Raw genomic sequence first — 24,530 nt, forward strand, 5'->3', positions numbered from 1 at the left:
TTTCCAAGAGACTCCCCACACACAGGCCCATTTTCCCACCTAGAGACCCCCACACACAGGCCCATTTTCCTACCTAGAGACCCCACACACAGGCCCATTTTCCTACCTAGAGACTCCACACACAGGCCCATTTTCCTACCTAGAGACCCCCACACAGGCCCATTTTCCCACCTAGAGACCCCCACACACAGGCCCATTTTCCCACCTAGAGACCCCCACACAGGCCCATTTTCCCACCTAGAGACCCCACACACAGGCCCATTTTCCCACCTAGAGACCCCCAATATAAGCCAAATAATGGTCATTCTGTGCCTAACCGCCAAGTTAGACAGGCCCCCTGGACTAAGAATAGACCAGCCCATCTGGCTTTTGCCCGAAATGCCCTATGGCCAGTCCGCTCCTGTCGGTCATCTCACAGACCAAGCCTGTCTGTCCAGACCAGTGACCGCAAACAGAAGGCTTCCGTTTACGGCGAACACGTTGCCCGGGAAACTATTTCAATTGGACGATTTGAATTAATATTACAAAATGTTACAGTGAAACATCAAACAGATAATTTTTTGTCAGAATAATTGTGACTTTTCAACAAAAAAAAAACAATTAGTTGCAAAGTACTTTGCATTTCCTAGTACGAACAGAAGCCTACGTGGCCACAGGATTATTTATGGTGACAGGCAGAGCCAAAACAGACACACACTACCTTCTCAGACTGTTAGCTGACACATTTAAAATGTTAGCCAAAGTTCAGAAACTATTTCCCTTGTTTAACCTCTTACATCTATGGGGGCGCTATTTCATTTTTGGATGAAAAACGTTCCCGTTTTAAACAAGATATTTTGTCACAAAAAGATGCTCGGCTATGCATATAATTGATAGCTTTCGAAAGAAAACACTCTGACGTGTCCAGAAATACCAAGATATTCTCTGTGCGTGCCCTAGAACGTGAGCTTCAGGCAAAACCAAGATGAAACGGCATCCAGGAAATGAGCAGGATTTTTGAGGCTCCGTTTTCCATTGTCCCCTTATATGGCTGTGAATGCGAGAGGAATGAGTCAACCCTTTCTGTCGTTTCCCCAAGGTGTCTGCAGCATTGTGACGTATTTGTAGGCAGATCATTGGAAGATTGACCATAAGAGACCACATTTACCAGGTGTCCGCCCGGTGTCCTGCGCCGAAATTGGTGCGCAAAAGTCACCTGCCAGTATTTTTCCATGCGATACAGAGAGGAAAGCAAGCTTCCAAGAACTGCATATCAATGAAGAGATATGTCAAAAAACACCTTGAGGATTGATTCCAAACAACGTTTGCCATGTTTCGGTCGATATTATGTAGTTAATCCGGAAAAAGTTTTACGTTGTAGGTGACTGAATTTTCGGTTCGTTTCGGTAGCCAGACGCAATGTAGAAAACGGAACGATTTCTCCTACACACAGACGCTTTCAGGAAAAACTGCGCATTTGGTATGTAACTGAGAGTCTCCTCATTGAAAACATCAGAAGCTCTTCAAAGGTAAATGATTTTATTTATTTGGTTATCTGGTTTTTGTGAAAATGTTGCGTGCTAAATGCTACTCAAAATGCTATGCTAGCTTTGCATACTCTTACACAAATTAGTCAATTTCTATGGTTCAAAAGCATATTTTGAAAATCTGAGATGACAGTGTTGTTAAGAAAAGGCTAAGCTTGAGAGCAGACGCATTATTTTCATTTTATTTGCGATTTTCAGAAATCGTTAACGTTGCGTTATGCTAATGAGCCTGAGGCTTTAGTCACAAACCCGGATCCGGGATGGGGAGTTTCAAGAAGTTAACAAACCTCAGGTCTGGCAGCGCTCTGTCTGGCCCGCGACAGAAGTATCAGCAGCCTGATTTTCGAAGAAAGTCGTAATCTGTAATGTCCTCCGTCCTCCATCGTCCTCATTGATTTTGTCCTCATGCGCAACACACACAAAGGCACACACACACACACACACACACACACACACACACACACACACACACACACACACACACACACACACACACACACACACACACACACACACACACACACACACAAGGTCGCACAAAACTATACACCCTTTCCACACACACACACACACACACACACACACACACACACACACACACACACACACACACACACACACACACACACACACACACACACAACCTTTCATTAAGGAGACTTGTTAGAAATGCAGGTACCGCTGGCCTCCTCATCAATTGAGCCCCACATTTATTTACTGATTTATATTAGGTTTTATAACAATCTCAGAGGATAGACACCACCCCCTGGTACCAACCACTAACCACTACTGTTGAAGACACCACCCCCTGGTACCGACCACTAACCACTACTGTTGGAGACACCACCCCCTGGTACCGACCACTAACCACTACTGTTGGAGACACCAGCCCCTGGTACCGACCACTAACCACTACTGGTGAAGACACCACGCCCTGGTACCGACCACTAACCACTACTGTTGGAGACACCACCCCCTGGTCCGGGCAGAAAGAGGAATGTGTGTGTGTCTTTCTCCCTCTGCTCTCTGTCTTTCACTTCCTTTCAATACATGGGCTTTGTTCAAGTCAGTCAAGAGGTTTAATGTTTCCTAGAATGCTAGAACCCAAGCACCTGACCCTTTAAAAATCAGATCCCCTGCTTAGCTTAGAGCAGAAGCTTATACCAACCTCTTGGTGGAAATATATTAAATACATTTAGAAAACGTTGATATCTTTTCTCATACGTTCTCTCATCACCTTGGAGTACGACACAGTCAGTGTTGGGGAAGCTACTCTGAAAATTTAGTTTTTCAAGCTACCAATTACTTCAAGCTACCACTAAAGCTACCCTTAAGAAAAATACTGTTTACTTAATTAACTAAAGTTAGTTTGACAAAGTAGTTCAGTACATGCAAACAAATAATTAGCATATGTAAATCTGAAATGTCATAGACTACAAATTGAAAAGAAAAGATCACTGGGGTCATTACGTTAACAACATGTGTAATTTAACCTATTGAAATAGGCAGGTCTGATGCAGAATAAGGAAGGAAATGATTGGCTACTATTGAAATAGGCAGGTCTGATGCAGAATAAGGAAGGAAATGATTGGCTACTATTGAATTAGGCAGGTCTGATGCAGAATAAGGAAGGAAATGATTGGCTACTATTGAAATAGGCAGGTCTGATGCAGAATAAGGAAGGAAATGATTGGCTACTATTGAATTAGGCAGGTCTGATGCAGAATAAGGAAGGAAATGATTGGCTACTATTGAATTAGGCAGGTCTGATGCAGAATAAGGAAGGAAATTATTGGCTACTTCACCTGTATTTTTGTTTTTTGTAAATTAAAGTTGTGTGTAGTTCCAGTAGTCAGCTACACAGATTTGAATTACCACCATGCTACTGATAATATAGTTAAATTACTAGTTGAACTATACATAGTTCACTACTCCCCGACACTACGCATGGTATTCAGAGCGATATTGTGTCACAGGGTTATTAACAGGGCTGGGGTTGTGTTGTTACAAAACTGTAACGAGTGCTGGTGCGCTTGACGATGGTGACGGGTGCGCTTGACGATGGTGACGGGTGCGCTTGACGATGGTGACGGGTGCGCTTGACGATGGTGACGGGTGCGCTTGACGATGGTGACGGGTGCGCTTGACGATGGTGACGGGTGAGCGGGATGATCAGCAGCCTGATGACCTAGAGGCTGGAGAGGGAGAATATGTGACAATTAACGAGTCCGAAATAATTGGATAACAAGGTTTAATTATGAACGGACGGGTCAACATGAACGGATGGGTCAACATGAACGGACGGGTCAACATGAACGGATGGGTGCGGGCAGCAACCGGTTGAAGAGCATGCTCTTAGTTTTACTTGCATTTAAAATCAGTTGGAGGCCTCGGAAGGAGAGTTGTATGGCATTGAAGCTCGTCTGGAGGTTAGTTAACACAGTGTCCAAAGAAGGTCCAGAAGTATACAGAATGGTGTCGTCTGCATAGAGGTGGATCAAAGAATAACCAGCAGCAAGAGTGACATCATTGATATATACAGAGGAAAGAGTTGGACAGATAATTGAACCCTGTGGCACCCCCATAGAGACTGCCAGAGGTCCGGACAACAGGCTCTCCGATTTGACACACTGATCTCTATCTGAGAAGTAGTTGGTGAATCAGGCGAGGCAGTCATTTGTGAAGCCAAGGCTACTGAGTCTGCAGTGATTGAGTCAAAAGCTTTGGCCAGGTTGATGAAGATGGCTGCACTGTACTGTCTTTTATCGATGGCCGTGATGATATCGTTTAGGACCTTGAGCATGGATGAGGTGCACCCATGACCAGCTCGGAAACCAGATTGCACAGCGGAGAAGATACAGTGGGATTCGAAATGGTCGGTGATTTGTTTGTTAACTTGGCTTTCGAAGATTTTAGAAAAGCAGGGTAGGATGGATATAGGTCTATAGCAGTTTGGGTCTAGAGTGTCTCCCCCTTTGAAGAGGGGGATGACCGCGGCAGCTTTCCAATCTTTGGGGATCTCAGACGACACGAAAGAGAGGTTGAATAGGCTAGTAATAGGGGTTGCAACAATTTGGTGGATAATTTTAGAAAGAGAGGGTCCAGATTGTCTAGCCCAGTTGATTTGTAGGGATCCAGATTTTGCATCTCTTTCACCCAAATCCAGAACTGTCTGGATTTGGGTGAAGAGGAAGCGGGGGGTGGGGGGGCTTGGGCAAGTTGCTGCAGGGGGTGCTGAGTTGTTGGCCAGGGTTGGGTTAGCCAAGTGGAAAGCATGGCCAGCTGTAGCAAAATGCTTATGCTCAGTGCAGTGGGCAGCTGGGAGGAGGTGCTCTTATTCTCCCAGAACTTTTTGGAATTAGTGCTACAGGATGCAAATTTCTGTTTGAAAAAGCTAGCCTTAGCTTTCCTAACTGACTGAGTATATTGGTTCCTGAATGAACTATCATGGTCCAAACACACCAAGACATTTGCGAAGAGTGCACGAAAACAAATTTTCCCCCTTTGAAAAGATTTGGTATGGGGCCCCAGATCCTCAAAATATTCTACAGATTCACCATCGAGAGCATCCTGACCGGTTGCATCACCGCCTGATATGGAAACTACTCGTCATCTGACTGTAAGGCGCTACAGATGGTAGTGTGAACGGCCCAGTACATCGCAGGGGCCAAGACTCCTGCCATCCAGGACCTACTGTATATACAATAGGCGATGTCAGAGGAAGACCCCAAAAAATTTTCAGACTCCAGTCACCCCAGTCATAGACTGTTCTCTCTGTTACCGCACGGCAAGTGGTACCGGAGCGCCAAGTCTAGGTCCAAGAGGCTTCTAAACAGCTTCTACCCCCAAGCCGTAAGACTGCTAAACAATTAATCAAATGGCCACCCGGACTATTTACATTGACCCAACTCCTCTGTTTTTACACTGCTGCTACTCGCTGTTTATTATCTATTAATAGTCACTTTACAAATGACCTCGACTAACCTGTACCCCAGCACATTGACCCGGTACCGGCACCCCCTGTATATATCGCCTTGTTATCATTAATACATTTTCTTGTGTTACTTTTTTATTTTATAAAATTTTTCCAGTAAATATTTTCTTAACTCTATTTCTTGAACTGCATTGTTCATTACGGGCTTATATTTAAGTCTACACCTGCTGCATTCGGCGCATGTAACAAATAGAAATGGTTTTGATATGATACCACTGTTAACGTTGGGATAAATGATTCGGGAGACAGGCGCAGGAATGCGTAATAGGGGTTTTAAGCGTGCCCTGTAAATACACGGGGGGCGAAGACCAAACAAACACTTTACAAAAACACAGGGTTGAAACCCAAACAAAAGAGCGAGGAGTACCTCGAATAAATAACACCCGCGCACAATGATTAACACACGGGACGAGACCCGTAATCAATCATCTGCACAATCCACAAGGTCACAAAAGCCCAAAACACACAGCACAGGTACTCACACGCACCACTGGACATTGAAACAATAATCGACAGACAACGGAAACCAAGGGGCATACAAATACGAATCAGTGGAAACAGGGGACAGGTGTAGGTGATGAAAGTTCCGGAGGGATCCGTGACAGGTACCCCTAGTAGTGAGAGGCAACCGGGCCGAGGCAGAGGCAGAGGCACACTCCTATTGTCTGCATCGAGGGGTTAGTCCCACCTGCTATATAGACAATACCCACAGATTCTCCCCATCAGCACTCGCTGACATGTGGAACTAGAAAGTGTTCATAGTGGTGTATACTTACAATGACTGTGATGTGGTTTATTGTTAGGGGGCTGTGATGTGGTGTATTGTTAGGGGGCTGTGATGTGGTTTATTGTTAGGGGCTGTGATGTGGTTTATTGTTAGGGGGCTGTGATGTGGTTTATTGTTAGGGGGCTGTGATGTGGTTTATTGTTTGGGGCTGTGATGTGGTTTATTTTTAGGGGGCTGTGATGTGGTTTATTGTTAGGGGGCTGTGATGGGGTTTATTGTTAGGGGGCTGTGATGTGGTTTATTGTTAGGGGGCTGTGATGTGGTTTATTGTTAGGGGGCTGTGATGTGGTTTATTGTTAGGGGGCTGTGATGTGGTTTATTGTTAGGGGGCTGTGATGTGGTTTATTGTTAGGGGGCTGTGATGTGGTTTATTGTTAGGGGGCTGTGATGTGGTTTATTGTTAGGGGGCTGTGATGTGGTTTATTGTTAGGGGGCTGTGATGTGGTTTATTGTTAGGGGGCTGTGATGTGGTTTATTGTTAGGGGCTGTGATGTGGTTTATTGTTAGGGGGCTGTGATGTGGTTTATTGTTAGGGGGCTGTGATGTGGTTTACTGTTAGGGGGCTGTGATGTGGTTTATTGTTTGGGGCTGTGATGGGGTTTATTGTTTGGGGGCGGTACATGAAATGGCAGCTTGTTCCCTAAATGGTGCACTACTTCAGACCATATGGAGCCCTATGGAGCCCTATGGAGCCCTATGGAGCCCTGTGAAAACCTATAGAGCCATATGAAGCCCTTTGGAGTCCTATGAAGCCATGTGGAGCCCTATGGAGCCCTATGGAGCCCTATGGAGCCCTATGGAGCCATATGAAGCCCATTAGAGTCCTATGAAGCCCTATAGTACCATATGAAGCCCTGTAGAGCCATATGAAGCCCTTTGGAGCCCTATGAAGCCCTTTAGAGCCCTATGAAGCCCGTTGGAGCCCTATAGAGCCATATGAAGCCCTTTGGAGCCATATGAAGCCCTTTGGAGCCCCATGAAGCCCTATAGAGCCATATGAAGCCCTATAGAGCCATATGAAGCCCTTTGGAGCCCTATGAAGCCCTATAGAGCCCTATGAAGCCCGTTGGAGCCCTATATAGCCATATGAAGCCCTTTGGAGCCCTATGAAGTCCCATTGAGTCCTTTTGTGCCAGAGGGGGCCATTTGAGACACAGCCAGGATTTGTTCTTCACACAACTGAGTGTTACAGAGAAATTGGACATAAACTACCCAAATTAGCATTTCATATTAAACCATATACAGTATGCCAGTAGTATTGAAAAATTGTGTTGAGTTGAATTACAGCCACAAGTGTCCACATACGTCTACCCGTCAACATTATGTGTAAACCCATAACACTTCAGAGGAAACTGTACCAGGAAAGGACTAAGCTCCTCTGCAACCTAAAAAAAAATCTATTGACTAGATTTTCCCCCTGTATTTCCATTGGCCCTTCACTGCAGGAGCAACAACACAAGCAGGAAGTGACTTGGGATGTTCGGAAAGCATTTAGTGGATCAATATGCTGGGACAAAGCAGAGATAGAGAGGGGGAGAGAACAGACAGAGAGAGAGAGAGAGTGAGCGAGAGAGAGAGAGAGTGTCTTCTCAATTTTGTTTATTGTTTATTTCACTTTCTTTGGCAATGTCAACACATTTCCCATGCCAATAAAACCCTATTGAATTGAGAGAGACAGAGAGAGAGAGACAGAGAGAGAGAGACAGAGAGAGAGACAGAGAGAGAGACAGAGAGAGAGACAGAGAGAGAGACAGAGAGAGACACAGAGAGAGACAGAGAGAGAGACAGAGAGAGAGAGAGAGACAGACAGAGACAGAGAGAGAGAGAGAGAGAGAGAGAGAGAGAGACAGAAAGAGACAGAGAGAGACAGAGAGAGAGAGACAGAGAGAGAGAGACAGAGAGAGAGACACACAGAGAGAGACAGAGAGAGATAGAGAGAGAGAGAGAGAGAGACAGAGACAGCGAGAGACAGAGAGAGAGAGAGAGAGAGACAGAAAGAGACAGAGAGGGAGAGAGAGAGAGAGAGAGAGAGAGAGAGAGAGAGAGAGAGAGAGGGGAGAGAGAGAGAGAGAGAGACAGAGAGAGAGACACACAGAGAGAGACAGAGAGAGATAGAGAGAGAGAGACAGAGACAGCGAGAGACAGAGAGAGAGAGAGAGAGAGACAGAAAGAGACAGAGAGGGAGAGAGAGAGAGAGAGAGAGAGAGGGAGAGAGAGAGAGAGAGAGAGAGAGAGAGAGAGAGAGAGAGAGAGAGAGAGAGAGAGAGAGAGAGAGAAAGAAAGAGAGACAGAGACAAATGGGATGTGGACTCACCCTCTTTGAGCATGCCTACTTTGAGACACTTCATGAAACGACAAGCCTGGCAGGATTTGCGTCTCCTCTTGGTGATCTCACACTCGTTTGTTGCCGGACAGCTGTACTCTATGTTCCCTGGGGAAGAAGGAGAGGATAGAGGAGACCATGGATAACACTGAGATTATTCTGTTCTACTAAACTATTTATTAGTACCCCTCATATCCGGGTGCATTAGTCTCTCATATCCTGCTGCATTAGTCTCTCATATCCGGCTGCATTAGTCTCTCATATCCTGCTGCATTAGTCTCACTTATCCTGCTGCATTAGCCTCTCCTATCCGGCTGCATTAATCTCTCATATCCTGCTGCATTAGTCTCTCATATCCTGCTGCATTAGTCTCTCCTATCCTGCTGCATTAGTCTCTCATATCCTGCTGCATTAGCCTCTCCTATCCGGCTGCATTAGTCTCTCATATCCTGCTGCATTAGTCTCTCATATCCTGCTGCATTAGTCTCTCATATCCTGCTGCATTAGTCTCACATATCCTGCTGCATTAGTCTCACATATCCTGCTGCATTAGTCTCTCATATCCTGCTGCATTAGTCTCTCATATCCTGCTGCATTAGTCTCACATATCCTGCTGCATTAGTCTCTCATATCCTGCTGCATTAATCTCTCATATCCTGCTGCATTAGTCTCTCATATCCTGCTTTATTAGTCTCTCCTATCCTGCTGCATTAGTCTCTCATATCCTGCTGCATTAGTCTCTCATATCCTGCTGCATTAGTCTCTCATATCCTGCTGCATTAGTCTCTCATATCCTGCTGCATTAGCCTCTCCTATCCGGCTGCATTCGTCTCTCATATCCTGCTGCATTAGTCTCACCTATCCTGCTGCATTCGTCTCTTATCCGGCTGCATTAATCTCTCATAATTCCGTCCTCAACCCCCTTCTCTACATTATTGACTTGAACCTTCCTGTCTCTCCTCCTCCTGAACATTTTCTGACCGGCATGGTACTGACACACATAAACACATACACAACACGTACACAAACATACGCACAGACGCTTACCCATCTACCAAGGTGACCTAAAATGACAAACTCCTGAAGGAGAGAAGAGGGGAGTGGCATTTTGATGGGGCACGTAAAAAGCTCCTCCATCCCCCCTCCGTCCCTCTGTCCCTCCTCTGTCCCCCCTCCATCTCTCCACTCCCCCATCCCCCCTCCATCCCTCTGTCCCTCCTCTGTCCCCCCTCCATCCCTCCCCTCCATCCTCCCTCCATCTCTCCACTCCCCCATCCCCCTCCATCCCCCCTCCATCCCTCCATCCCCCTCCATCTCTCCACTCCCCCATCCCCCCTCCATCCCCCCTCCATCCCCCCTCCATCCCTCCCCTCCATCCTCCCTCCATCTCTCCACTCCCCCATCCCCCTCCATCCCCCCTCCATCCCTCCATCCCCCTCCATCCCTCCACTCCACTATCCCCCCTCCATCCCTCCATCCCTCCCCTCCATCCCCGCTCCATCCGTCCATCCCCCTCCATCTCTCCACTCCCCCATCCCCCTCCATCCCCCCCTCCATCCCTCCCCTCCATCCTCCCTCCATCTCTCCACTCCCCCATCCCCCTCCATCCCCCCTCCATCCCTCCATCCCCCTCCATCCCTCCACTCCACTATCCCCCTCCATCCCTCCATCCCTCCCCTCCATCCCCCTCCATCCCTCCATCCCTCCATCCCTCCACTCCCCCATCCCCCTCCATCCCTCCATCCCTCCATCCCTCCTCCATCCCCCTCCATCCCATCATCCCTCCTCCATCCCCCTCCATCCCTCCACTCCCCCATCCCCCTCCATCCCTCCATCCCTCCTCCATTCCCCCTCCATCCCCCCACTCCCCCATCCCCCTCCATCCCTCCATCCCTCCTCCATCCCCCTCCATCCCTCCACTCCCCCATCCCCCCTCCACCCCTCCCCCATCCCCCTCCATCCCTCCACTCCCCCATCCCTCCCCCTCCATCCCTCCCCCTCCAGCCCCCCTCCATTTGTCGATCCCCTCCATCCCTCCACTCCCCCATCCCCCCTCCATCCCTCCATCCCTCCATCCCTCCACTCCCCCATCCCCCTACATCCCTCCATCCCTCCCCTCCATCCTCCCTCCATCTCTCCACTCCCCCATCCCCCTCCATCCCTCCATCCCCCTCCATCCCTCCCCCTCCATCCTCCCGCCATCCCCCTCCACTCCCCCATCCCCCTCCATCCCTCCATCCCTCCATCCCTCCACTCCCCCATCCCCCCTACATCCCTCCATCCCTCCCCTCCATCCTCCCTCCATCTCTCCACTCCCCCATCCCCCTCCATCCCTCCATCCCCCTCCATCCCCCCTCCATCCCTCCCCTCCATCCTCCCTCCATCCCCCTCCATCCCTCCATCCCCCTCCATCCCTCCATCCCTCCATCCCTCCTCCATCCTGCCCTCTTCCATCCTTTTGCCCTTCCTCCACTTCGATTTTCAGATAGATGAGCTCCATTAATGCAGAGGAGCAGACTTTCAACTAGGACGACTTCTACCCCTCCCATACTCGGGTTCAAGTACTGTTTGAGATCATTTTATATACTGAAGCCGTGTTTCATATACTGTAGCTGTGTTTCATTCAGTTTTCTGTTGCAATCCATACAGAAAAGTTCCAAAAGTGCAAACCCCTCCCACCTGGCACTCCAGGCATGCTAAATAAAACCCCTCCCACCTGACACTCTAGGCATGCTAAATCAAACCCCTCCCAACTGACACTCTAGGCATGCTAAATCAAACCCCTCCCACCTGACACTCCAGGCATGCTAAAACAAACCCCTCCCAACTGACACTCCAGGCATGCTAAAACAAACCCCTCCCACCTGGCACTCCAGGCATGCTAAAACAAACCCCTCCCACCTGACACTCCAGGCATGCTAAAACAAACCCCTCCCACCTGGCACTCCAGGCATGCTAAATAAAACCCCTCCCACCTGACACTCTAGGCATGCTAAATCAAACCCCTCCCACCTGACACTCCAGGCATGCTAAAACAAACCCCTCCCACCTGACACTCCAGGCATGCTAAAACAAACCCCTCCCACCTGACACTCCAGGCATGCTAAAACAAACCCCTCCCACCTGACACTCCAGGCATGCTAAAACAAACCCCTCCCACCTGACACTCCAGGCATGCTAAAACAAACCCCTCCCACCTGACACTCCAGGCATGCTAAAACAAACCCCTCCCACCTGATACTCCAGGCATGCTAAAACAAACCCCTCCCACCTGACACTCCAGACATGCTAAAACAAACCCCTCCCACCTGACACTCCAGGAATGCTTAAACAAACCCCTCCCACCTGACACTCTAGGCATGCTAAAACAAACCCCTCCCACCTGACACTCCAGGCATGCTAAAACAAACCCCTCCCACCTGGCACTCCAGGCATGCTAAAACAAACCCCTCCCACCTGACACTCCAGGCATGCTAAAAGAAACCCCTCCCACCTGACACTCCAGGCATGCTAAAACAAACCCCTCCCACCTGACACTCCAGGCATGCTAAAACAAACCCCTCCCACCTGGCACTCCAGGCATGCTAAAACAAACCCCTCCCACCTGACACTCCAGGCATGCTAAAACAAACCCCTCCCACCTGACACTCCAGGCATGCTAAAACAAACCCCTCCCACCTGACACTCCAGGCATGCTAAAACAAACCCCTCCCACCTGACACTCCAGGCATGCTAAAACAAACCCCTCCCACCTGACACTCCAGGCATGCTAAACAAACCCCTCCCACCTGACACTCCAGGCATGCTAAAACAAACCCCTCCCACCTGGCACTCCAAGCATGCTAAAACAAACCCCTCCCACCTGACACTCCAGGCATGCTAAAACAAACCCCTCCCACCTGGCACTCCAGGCATGCTAAAACAAACCCCTCCCACCTGACACTCCAGGCATGCTAAAACAAACCCCTCCCACCTGACACTCCAGGCATGCTAAATCAAACCCCTCCCACCTGACACTCCAGGCATGCTAAAACAAACCCCTCCCACCTGACACTCCAGGCATGCTAAAACAAACCCCTCCCACCTGACACTCCAGGCATGCTAAAACAAACCCCTCCCACCTGGCACTCCAGGCATGCTAAAACAAACCGACCCAGATCAGACCCAGATCAGACCCAGATCAGACCCAGATCTGACCCAGATCAGACCCAGATCTGACCCAGATCTGACCCAGACTCAGATCAGACCCAGACCAGATCAGACCCAGACCAGATCAGACCCAGACCAGACCCAGACCCAGACCAGACCCAGACCCTGTTCTGTTGTTATTGTTGCCAATCTAAAGGTCCTGTCTGTATCGTATCATGTTGTGAAACCGCTAGATAAATTATTCAAAGTCCGTCTCTCTGCGCAGTTTCTTGGCTCACATTGGAGAATAATTCCACTGCATTATAATCATGCACCCTCCCTAAACATCCAGGACACCAGACGTATCCCTGGTAACAAAAGGATGAGGCTTGTTGTGTTCTTTTTGTTGTTGTTGTTGCATTGAGCGTTCCAGTTGAATGATGAATATGTACTCAGTGGAAAAGTCATGACCTCTAAACTCAGCCAGAAACGGTCAAGGACAAAAAAAAAGTCCAGGATATTCCTTTGATTAAATGTTTTTTTAAATGCCATTCTGTCAAACTAAAGATATGTTAATGACAGCTAAAAACTACCATCCGGGTGCTGTGTGTGTGTGTGTGTGTGTGTGTGTGTGTGTGTGTGTGTGTGTGTGTGTGTGTGTGTGTGTGTGTGTGTGTGTGCGTGTGTGTGCGTGTGTGTGCGTGTGGTGTGCGTGTGTGTGCGTGCGTGCGAGTGTGTGTGTGTGCCTGTGTGCGTGTGGTTTTCATGTGTGTGAGTCATATATTACTGTAAGTGTGTGTGTGTATTTGTGTGAGTGTAATTCTGTATATATATTTCGAGTGTGTGTGTGTGTGTGTGTGTGTGTGTGTGTGTGTGTGTGTGTGTGTGTGTGTGCACAGTATGTGTGGCAGGTCTGTTGGAGCCTCCCAGTTCGTGGAGGAGAAAGTGCCAACATTCATCAGGATCATATCAAAGTACCAGCGTGGTCATATGAACAGTGTGGGGGGCTGTGGCGCAGTGCCAGGATGTTGGCACCACCTTCAATGCAGTAGCGGTTGGGGTTAGCAAAGTGGAAAAGAGTTAGTTTAGTGTTTCTCAACTCCAGTCATGGGAAAATGTGTGACTGCATGTTATTGTCCCAGCCCGACTCGAACACACCAGATTCAACTAATCAACACCTTTAGACTTTGATCAATTGTAATTCATATTTATGAAGGGTGTTGTTTATACATTTTAGAACTCATTTGTAGTCACTGAAATGTGATGCATGTCAAATGTCATAACTGTCATAATAATGTCATAATAATGTAATTGCTGTCACAATAATGTCATAACTGTCATGATAATGTCACAATAATAATGTCACAATAATGTCATAACAGTTATGTCATAATAATGTCACAATAATGTCATAACTGTCACAATAATGTCACAATAAGGTCATAACTGTCATAATCATGTCACAATAATGTCACAACTGTCATAATAATGTCATAACAATGTCATAACTGTCATGATAATGTCATAACTGTCACAATAATGTCATAACTGTCACAATAATGTCATAACTGTCACAATAATGTCATAACTGTCATGATAATGTCATAACTGTCACAATAATGTCACAATAATGTCACAATAATGTCATAACTGTCACGATAATGTCACAATAACGTCATAACTGTCACAACTGTCACAATAATGTCATAACTGTCACAATAATGTCACAATAATGTCATAATTGTCACAATAATGTCATAACTGTTACAATAATGTCATAACTGTCATAATAATGTCATAACTGTCACAATAATGTCATAACTGTCACAATAATGTCATAACTGTCATAATAATGTCATAACTGTCACAATAATGTCATAACTGTCACAATAATGTCACAATAATGTCACAACTGTCATAATAATGTCATAACTGTCACAATAATGTCACAACTGTCATGATAATGTCATAACTGTCATAATAATGTCATAACTGTCATAATAATGTCATAACTGTCACAATTATGTCATAACTGTCACAATAATGTCACAATAATGTCACACCTGTAATAATAATGTCACAACAATAATACAACTGTCACAATAATGTCACAATAATGTCATACCTGTCATAATAATGTAATTACTGTCACAATAAGGTCATTACTGTAATAATAATATCATAACTGTCACAATAAGGTCATTACTGTAACTAAACTAATATAGTAAGAAAATGCGGTCCATCCAATAACATCAACATCTCAAAATTCACAGTATCAGGTCATTTCTAAATGTTATGACGCCCCTCAGTTGATCAGATCTCCTGTCCACCTTCTTTCCCCCCTCAGAGGACGTTCTTCTCTCTCCATCCTTCTTCTATCCTTCCTTAACCTCTCTTATTTTCCTCTATTTGTTGATATATTATAATGCAGCTTTTATCCTCCGTCTCAAGGTCAGGACCCCTCTCCTGGTCCTCCTCCATCTCAGGGTCAGGACCCCTCTCCTGGTCCTCCTCCGTCTCAGAGTCAGGACCCCTCTCCTTGTCCTCCTCCGTCTCAGGGTCATGACCCCTCTCCTGGTCCTCCTCCATCTCAGGGTCAGGACCCCTCTCCTGGTCCTCCTCCGTCTCAGGGTCAGGACCCCTCTCCCTGTCCTCCTCCGTCTCATGGTCAGGACCCCTCTCCTGGTCCTCCTCCATCTCAGGGTCAGGACCCCTCTCCTGGTCCTCCTCCGTCTCAGGGTCAGGACCCCTCTCCTGGTCCTCCTCCGTCTCAGGGTCATTACCCCTCTCCTGGTCCTCCTCCGTCTCATGGTCAGGACCCCTCTCCCTGTCCTCCTCTGTCTCAGGGTCATTACCCCTCTCCTTGTCCTCCTCCGTCTCAGAGTCAGGACCCCTCTCCTTGTCCTCCTCCGTCTCAGGGTCAGGACCCCTCTCCCTGTCCTCCTCCGTCTCAGAGTCAGGACCCCTCTCCCTGTCCTCCTCTGTCTCAGAGTCAGGACCCCTCTCCTTGTCCTCCTCCGTCTCAGGGTCAGGACCCCTCTCCTTGTCCTCCTCCGTCTCAGGGTCAGGACCCCTCTCCTTGTCCTCCTCCATCTCAGGGTCAGGACCCCTCTCCTTGTCCTCCTACGTCTCAGGGTCAGGACCCCTCTCCTGGTCCTCCTCCATCTCAGGGTCAGGACCCCTCTCCTGGTCCTCCTCCGTCTCAGGGTCAGGACCCCTCTCCTGGTCCTCCTCCGTCTCAGGGCCAGGACCCCTCTCCTGGTCCTCCTCCGTCTCAGGGTCAGGACCCCTCTCCTGGTCCTCCTCCGTCTCAGGGTCATTACCCCTCTCCTGGTCCTCCTCCGTCTCAGGGTCAGGACCCCTCTCCTTGTCCTCCTCCGTCTCAGAGTCAGGACCCCTCTCCCTGTCCTCCTCTGTCTCAGGGTCATTACCCCTCTCCTTGTCCTCCTCCGTCTCAGAGTCAGGACCCCTCTCCTTGTCCTCCTCCGTCTCAGGGTCAGGACCCCTCTCCTGGTCCTCCTCCGTCTCAGAGTCAGGACCCCTCTCCCTGTCCTCCTCTGTCTCAGAGTCAGGACCCCTCTCCTTGTCCTCCTCCGTCTCAGGGTCAGGACCCCTCTCCTTGTCCTCCTCCGTCTCAGGGTCAGGACCCCTCTCCTTGTCCTCCTCCATCTCAGGGTCAGGACCCCTCTCCTTGTCCTCCTCCGTCTCAGGGTCAGGACCCCTCTCCTTGTCCTCCTCCGTCTCAGGGTCAGGACCCCTCTCCTGGTCCTCCTCCGTCTCAAGGTCAGGACCCCTCTCCCTGTCCTCCTCTGTCTCAGAGTCAGGACCCCTCTCCTTGTCCTCCTCCGTCTCAAGGTCAGGACCCCTCTCCCTGTCCTCCTCCGTCTCAGAGTCAGGACCCCTCTCCTTGTCCTCCTCCGTCTCAGAGTCAGGACCCCTCTCCTTGTCCTCCTCCGTCTCAAGGTCAGGACCCCTCTCCCTGTCCTCCTCTGTCTCAGAGTCAGGACCCCTCTCCTTGTCCTCCTCCGTCTCAGAGTCAGGACCCCTCTCCTTGTCCTCCTCCGTCTCAAGGTCAGGACCCCTCTCCCTGTCCTCCTCTGTCTCAGAGTCAGGAACACTCTCCTTGTCCTCCTCCGTCTCAGGGTCATGACCCCTCTCCTTGTCCTCCTCCGTCTCAGGGTCAGGACCCCTCTCCTTGTCCTCCTCCATCTCAGGGTCAGGACCCCTCTCCTTGTCCTCCTCCGTCTCAAGGTCAGGACCCCTCTCCTGGTCCTCCTCCGTCTCAGAGTCAGGACCCCTCTCCTTGTCCTCCTCCGTCTCAGGGTCAGGACCCCTCTCCTTGTCCTCCTCCGTCTCAAGGTCAGGACCCCTCTCCCTGTCCTCCTCCGTCTCAGAGTCAGGACCCCTCTCCTTGTCCTCCTCCGTCTCAGGGTCAGGACCCCTCTCCTTGTCCTCCTCTGTCTCAGGGTCAGGACCCCTCTCCTTGTCCTCCTCCGTCTCAGGGTCAGGACCCCTCTCCTTGTCCTCATCCGTCTCAAGGTCAGGACCCCTCTCCCTGTCCTCCTCCGTCTCATGGTCAGGACCCCTCTCCCTGTCCTCCTCCGTCTCAGAGTCAGGACCCCTCTCCTTGTCCTCCTCTGTCTCAGGGTCAGGACCCCTCTCCTTGTCCTCCTCTGTCTCAGGGTCAGGACCCCTCTCCTTGTCCTCCTCCGTCTCAGGGTCAGGACCCCTCTCCCTGTCCTCCTCCGTCTCATGGTCAGGACCCCTCTCCCTGTCCTCCTCCGTCTCAGGGTCAGGACCCCTCTCCTTGTCCTCCTCCGTCTCAAGGTCAGGACCCCTCTCCCTGTCCTCCTCCGTCTCATGGTCAGGACCCCTCTCCCTGTCCTCCTCCGTCTCAGGGTCAGGACCCCTCTCCTTGTCCTCCTCCGTCTCAGGGTCAGGACCCCTCTCCTTGTCCTCCTCCGTCTCAGAGTCAGGACCCCTCTCCCTGTCCTCCTCCGTCTCAGAGTCAGGACCCCTATCCTTGTCCTCCTCCGTCTCAGGGTCAGGACCCCTCTCCTTGTCCTCCTCCGTCTCAGGGTCAGGACCCCTCTCCCTGTCCTCCTCCGTCTCAGAGTCAGGACCCCTATCCTTGTCCTCCTCCGTCTCAGGGTCAGGACCCCTCTCCTTGTCCTCCTCCGTCTCAGGGTCAGGACCCCTCTCCTTGTCCTCCTCCGTCTCAGAGTCAGGACCCCTATCCTTGTCCTCCTCCGTCTCAGGGTCAGGACCCCTATCCTTGTCCTCCTCCGTCTCAGGGTCAGGACCCCTCTCCCTGTCCTCCTCCGTCTCAGGGTCAGGACCCCTCTCCCTGTCCTCCTCCGTCTCAGGGTCAGGACCCCTCTCCTGGTCCTCCTCCATCTCAGGGTCAGGACCCCTCTCCTTGTCCTCCTCCGTCTCAGGGTCAGGACCCCTCTCCTTGTCCTCCTCTGTCTCAGGGTCAGGACCCCTCTCCCTGTCCTCCTCTGTCTCAGGGTCAGGACCCCTCTCCTTGTCCTCCTCCGTCTCATGGTCAGGACCCCTCTTCTTGTCCTCCTCCGTCTCAGAGTCAGGACCCCTCTCCTGGTCCTCCTCCGTCTCAAGGTCAGGACCCCTCTCCTGGTCCTCCTCCGTCTCAGGGTCAGGACCCCTCTCCTTGTCCTCCTCTGTCTCAAGGTCAGGACCCCTCTCCTGGTCCTCCTCCGTCTCAGGGTCAGGACCCCTCTCCTTGTCCTCCTCTGTCTCAAGGTCAGGACCCCTCTCCTTGTCCTCCTCTGTCTCAGGGTCAGGACCCCTCTCCTTGTCCTCCTCTGTCTCAGGGTCAGGACCCCTCTCCTTGTCCTCCTCTGTCTCAAGGTCAGGACCCCTCTCCTGGTCCTCCTCCATCTCAGGGTCAGGACCCCTCTCCTGGTCCTCCTCCGTCTCAGGGTCAGGACCCCTCTCCTGGTCCTCCTCCGTCTCAGAGTCAGGACCCCTCTCCTTGTCCTCCTCCGTCTCAGGGTCATGACCCCTCTCCTTGTCCTCCTCCGTCTCAGAGTCAGGACCCCTCTCCTTGTCCTCCTCCGTCTCAGGGTCAGGACCCCTCTCCTGGTCCTCCTCCGTCTCAGGGTCAGGACCCCTCTCCCTGTCCTCCTCCGTCTCAGAGTCAGGACCCCTCTCCTTGTCCTCCTCCGTCTCAGAGTCAGGACCCCTCTCCTTGTCCTCCTCCATCTCAAGGTCAGGACCCCTCTCCTTGTCCTCCTCCATCTCAAGGTCAGGACCCCTCTCCTTGTTACCATTCCATTAGGAGGAAGGGCCTCTCATTTTAACTAGTGTCCCTCTTTCCCTCTCTCTCTCTCTCTCTCACGCTCTTTCTCTCTCTCCTTCTTTTTCCTTATCTCACCACACTCCCGCCATCTCTCTCTCCTTCTCTCTCTCTCTCCCTTTCTCTCTCCTTCCATCTAGAGTGGCCGAACAATGCTGATTGTTATTGACTGTGGTGTCTGAGTGACCAATGACGGACAGATTCGTTCCGTTAAGATCTGTCCTCCAGGAAGGAGAAGAGAAGGAGAAGAAGAAAGTAAAAGCGGGGCCTGATGATGAACAACTCAAACAGAGAGGAGAGAGAGAGGAGAGGAGAGGAGGACAACTCAAACAGAGAGGAGAGAGAGAGGAGAGGAGGACAACTCAAACAGAGAGGAGAGAGAGAGGAGAGGAGGACAACTCAAACAGAGAGGAGAGAGAGAGGAGAGGAGGACAACTCAAACAGAGAGGAGAGAGAGGAGAGGAGAGGAGGACAACTCAAACAGAGAGGAGAGAGAGAGGAGAGGAGAGGAGGACAACTCAAACAGAAAGGAGAGAGAGAGGAGAGAAGAGGAGGACAACTCAAACAGAGAGGAGAGGAGAGAGGAGAGGAGGACAACTCAAACAGAGAGGAGAGGAGAGGAGGACAACTCAAACAGAGAGGAGAGAGAGAGGAGAGGAGAGGAGGACAACTCAAACAGAGAGGAGAGAGGAGAGGAGAGGAGGACAACTCAAACAGAGAGGAGAGGAGAGAGGAGAGGAGGACAACTCAAACAGAGAGGAGAGGAGAGGAGGACAACTCAAACAGAGAGGAGAGAGGGAGGAGAGGAGAGGAGAGGAGGACAACTCAAACAGAGAGGAGAGAGAGAGGAGAGGAGGACAACTCAAACAGAGAGGAGAGGAGAGAGGAGAGGAGGAAAACTCAAACAGAGAGGAGAGGAGAGGAGGACAACTCAAACAGAGAGGAGAGAGAGAGGAGAGGAGGACAACTCAAACAGAGAGGAGAGAGAGAGGAGAGGAGAGGAGAGGAGAGGAGGACAACTCAAACAGAGAGGAGAGGAGGACAACTCAAACTGAGAGGAGAGAGGAGAGGAGCACAACTCAAACAGAGAGGAGAGGAGGACTGGTATGGGCTCGGTCCCTGACTCAAGAGGTCTATAATTGTATGGGCTCTGTCCCCGCCTCAAGAGGTCTATAATCGTATGGGTTCTGTCCCTGACTCAAAAGGTCTATAATTGTATGGGCTCTGTCCCCGACTCAAGAGGTCTATAATCGTATGGGTTCTGTCCCCGCCTCAAGAGGTCTATAATCGTATGGGTTCTGTCCCTGACTCAAGAGGTCTATAATTGTATGGGCTCTGTCCCTGACTCAAGAGGTCTTTTTACTTATTTTACCTTTATTTAACTAGGCAAGTCAGTTCAGAACAAATTCTTATTTTCAATGACAGCCTAGGAACAGTGGGTTAACTGCCTGTTCAGGGGCAGAACGACAGATTTGTACCTTGTCAGCTCGGGGGTTTGAACTTTTAACCTTCCGGTTACTAGTCCAACGCTCTAACCACTAGGATACCCTGCCGCCTCTATAATTGTATGGGCCCCAACTCAAGAGGTCTATAATTGTATGGGATCTGTACCCAACTCAAGAGGTCTATAATTGTATGGGATCTGTACCCAACTCAAGAGGTCTATAATTGTATGGGCTCTGTCCCTGAATCAAGAGGTCTATAATCGTATGGGCTCTGTCCCGGACTCAAGAGGTCTATAATCGTATGGGTTCTGTCCCAGACTCAAAAGGTCTATAATTGTATGGTCTCTGTCCCTGAATCAAGAGGTCTATAATCGTATGGGATCTGTCCCTGACTATTCAATACCCTATTATGGAAATGTTTTCCATTAAAATAATCCGTAGTAAACATATGTACCTATGGTGAACCGTGAACTAGTCAAGATCAGTGCTGACTACATACCGCTTGTATAAAATACTGTATGTAAATAGTGGTGTACATTTGACATAATATTTGTTTCATACGAATCCTCTGCTGATATGTTTTCCTATATTAGGAATTCCTCTCCTAATTAACAGTCACGAACGCTGTAGGACTTCCTCTAGTTATTAACAGTCACGAACGCTGCAGGACTTCCTCTAGTTATTAACAGTCACAAACACTGCAGGACTTCCTCTAGATATTAACAGTCACAAACACTGCAGGACTTCCTCTAGTTATTAACAGTCACAAACACTGCAGGACTTCCTCTAGTTACAAACAGTCACGAACGCTGCAGGACTTCCTCTAGATACTAACAGTCCCGAACGCTGCAGGACTTCCTCTAGATATTAACAGTCACGAACGCTGCAGGACTTCCTCTCCTTATTAACAGTCCCGAACGCTGCAGGACTTCCTCTAGTTATTAACAGTCCCGAACGCTGCAGGACTTCCTCTAGTTATTAACAGTCACGAACGCTGCAGGACTTCCTCTAGTTACAAACAGTCACGAACGCTGCAGGACTTCCTCTAGTTACTAACAGTCACAAACACTGCAGGACTTCCTCTAGTTATTAACAGTCACGAACGCTGCAGGACTTCCTCTAGTTACTAACAGTCCCGAACGCTGCAGGACTTCCTCTAGATATTAACAGTCACGAACGCTGCAGGACTTCCTCTCCTAATTAACAGTCACGAACGCTGCAGGACTTCCTCTAGATATTAACAGTCACGAACGCTGCAGGACTTCCTCTCCTAATTAACAGTCACGAACGCTGCAGGACTTCCTCTCCTAATTAACAGTCACGAACGCTGCAGGACAACCTCTAGTTATTAACAGTCACGAACGCTGCAGGACTTCCTCTAGTTATTAACAGTCCCGAACGCTGCAGGACTTCCTCTAGTTATTAACAGTCACGAACGCTGCAGGACTTCCTCTAGTTATTAACAGTCCCGAACGCTGCAGGACTTCCTCTAGTTATTAACAGTCCCGAACGCTGCAGGACTTCCTCTAGTTATTAACAGTCCCGAACGCTGCAGGACTTCCTCTCCTAATTAACAGTCCCGAACGCTGCAGGACTTCCTCTCCTAATTAACAGTCACGAACGCTGCAGGACTTCCTCTAGATATTAACAGTCACGAACGCTGCAGGACTTCCTCTAGTTATTAACAGTCACGAATGCTGCAGGACTTCCTCTAGTTATTAACAGTCACGAACGATGCAGGACTTCCTCTCCTAATTAACAGTCACGAACGCTGCAGGACTTCCTCTCCTAATTAACAGTCACGAACGCTGCAGGACTTCCTCTAGATATTAGCAGTCACGAACGCTGCAGGACTTCCTCTAGTTATTAACAGTCATGAACACTGCAGGACTTCCTCTAGATATTAACAGTCACGAACGCTGCAGGACTTCCTCTAGTTATTAACAGTCACGAACGCTGCAGGACCTCCTCTAGTTATTAACAGTCACAAACACTGCAGGACTTCCTCTCCTTATTAACAGTCACGAACGCTGCAGGACTTCCTCTAGTTATTAACAGTCACGAACGCTGCAGGACTTCCTCTAGTCATTAACAGTCACGAACGCTGCAGGACTTCCTCTAGTTATTAACAGTCACGAACGCTGCAGGACTTCCTCTAGTCATTAACAGTCACGAACGCTGCAGGACTTCCTCTAGTTATTAACAGTCACGAACGCTGCAGGACTTCCTCTAGTTATTAACAGTCACGAACGCTGCAGGACTTCCTCTAGTTATTAACAGTCACGAACGCTGCAGGACTTCCTCTAGTCATTAACAGTCACGAACGCTGCAGGACTTCCTCTAGTTATTAACAGTCACGAACGCTGCAGGACTTCCTCTAGTTATTAACAGTCACGAACGCTGCAGGACTTCCTCTAGATATTAACAGTCACGAACGCTGCAGGACTTCCTCTAGTTATTAACAGTCACGAACGCTGCAGGACTTCCTCTAGTTATTAACAGTCACGAACGCTGCAGGACTTCCTCTAGTTATTAACAGTCACGAACGCTGCAGGACTTCCTCTAGTTATTAACAGTCACGAACGCTGCAGGACTTCCTCTAGTTATTAACAGTCCCGAACACTGCAGTACTTCCTCTAGTTATTAACAGTCACGAACGCTGCAGGACTTCCTCTAGTTATTAACAGTCACGAACGCTACAGGACTTCCTCTAGTTATTAACAGTCACGAACACTGCAGGACTTCCTCTAGATATTAACAGTCACGAACGCTGCAGGACTTCCTCTAGTTATTAACAGTCCCGAACGCTGCAGGACTTCCTCTAGTTACTAACAGTCACGAACGCTGCAGGACTTCCTCTAGTTATTAACAGTCACGAACGCTGCAGGACTTCCTCTAGTTATTAACAGTCACGAACGCTGCAGGACTTCCTCTAGTTACTAACAGTCACGAACGCTGCAGGACTTCCTCTAGTTATTAACAGTCACGAACACTGCAGGACTTCCTCTAGATATTAACAGTCACGAACGCTGCAGGACTTCCTCTAGTTATTAACAGTCCCGAACGCTGCAGGACTTCCTCTAGTTACTAACAGTCACGAACGCTGCAGGACTTCCTCTCCTTATTAACAGTCACGAACGCTGCAGGACTTCCTCTAGTTATTAACAGTCACGAACGCTGCAGGGCTTCCTCTAGTCATTAACAGTCACGAACACTGCAGGACTTCCTCTAGATATTAACAGTCACGAACGCTGCAGGACTTCCTCTAGTTATTAACAGTCCCGAACGCTGCAGGACTTCCTCTAGTTACTAACAGTCACGAACGCTGCAGGACTTCCTCTAGTTATTAACAGTCACGAACGCTGCAGGACTTCCTCTAGTTATTAACAGTCACGAACGCTGCAGGACTTCCTCTCCTTATTAACAGTCACGAACGCTGCAGGACTTCCTCTAGTTATTAACAGTCACGAACGCTGCAGGACTTCCTCTAGTTACTAACAGTCACGAACGCTGCAGGACTTCCTCTAGTTATTAACAGTCACGAACGCTGCAGGACTTCCTCTAGTTATTAACAGTCACGAACGCTGCAGGACTTCCTCTAGATATTAACAGTCACGAACTGCGGATCAACTCATAAGTCGTCAATTCCCTGATATTTTCTCAGTTGAACAGATTACTGTGAGGCATTACAGACATGGAAAACACGATGCCAACAGGGCAACACACACACACACACACACACACACACACACACACACACACACACACACACACACACACACACACACACACACACACACACACACACACACACACACACACACACACACACACACACACACACACACAGAAGGCTAACATAAACATCAACCCAGCAGATTTCAAGTGTGGTTGACTTAATTCCCTGGGTAAACATTAGTAATCACCAGCAAATGGTATGATTCCCTTAACACTACTGATGACATCACTGTAAGGTAACACGATATGACCCCTACCACTACTGATGAC

General features: G+C 49.3%; 1 protein-coding gene across 1 annotated transcript in view; it reads right to left on the reverse strand.

Annotated features, from left to right (window-relative positions):
- LOC135557249 (steroid hormone receptor ERR2-like) overlaps nt 1–24,530 on the reverse strand; it is a 133,019-nt gene that overhangs the window by 49,869 nt on the left and 58,620 nt on the right. The window contains exon 3 of the mRNA XM_064990454.1: nt 8,622–8,738. Coding sequence (XP_064846526.1) covers nt 8,622–8,738 — 117 coding nt within the window. The remainder of the gene's footprint in view (nt 1–8,621; nt 8,739–24,530) is intronic.

Source organism: Oncorhynchus masou, chromosome 16 (genome assembly GCF_036934945.1).
Source record: "Oncorhynchus masou masou isolate Uvic2021 chromosome 16, UVic_Omas_1.1, whole genome shotgun sequence".
NCBI lineage: Eukaryota > Metazoa > Chordata > Actinopteri > Salmoniformes > Salmonidae > Oncorhynchus > Oncorhynchus masou.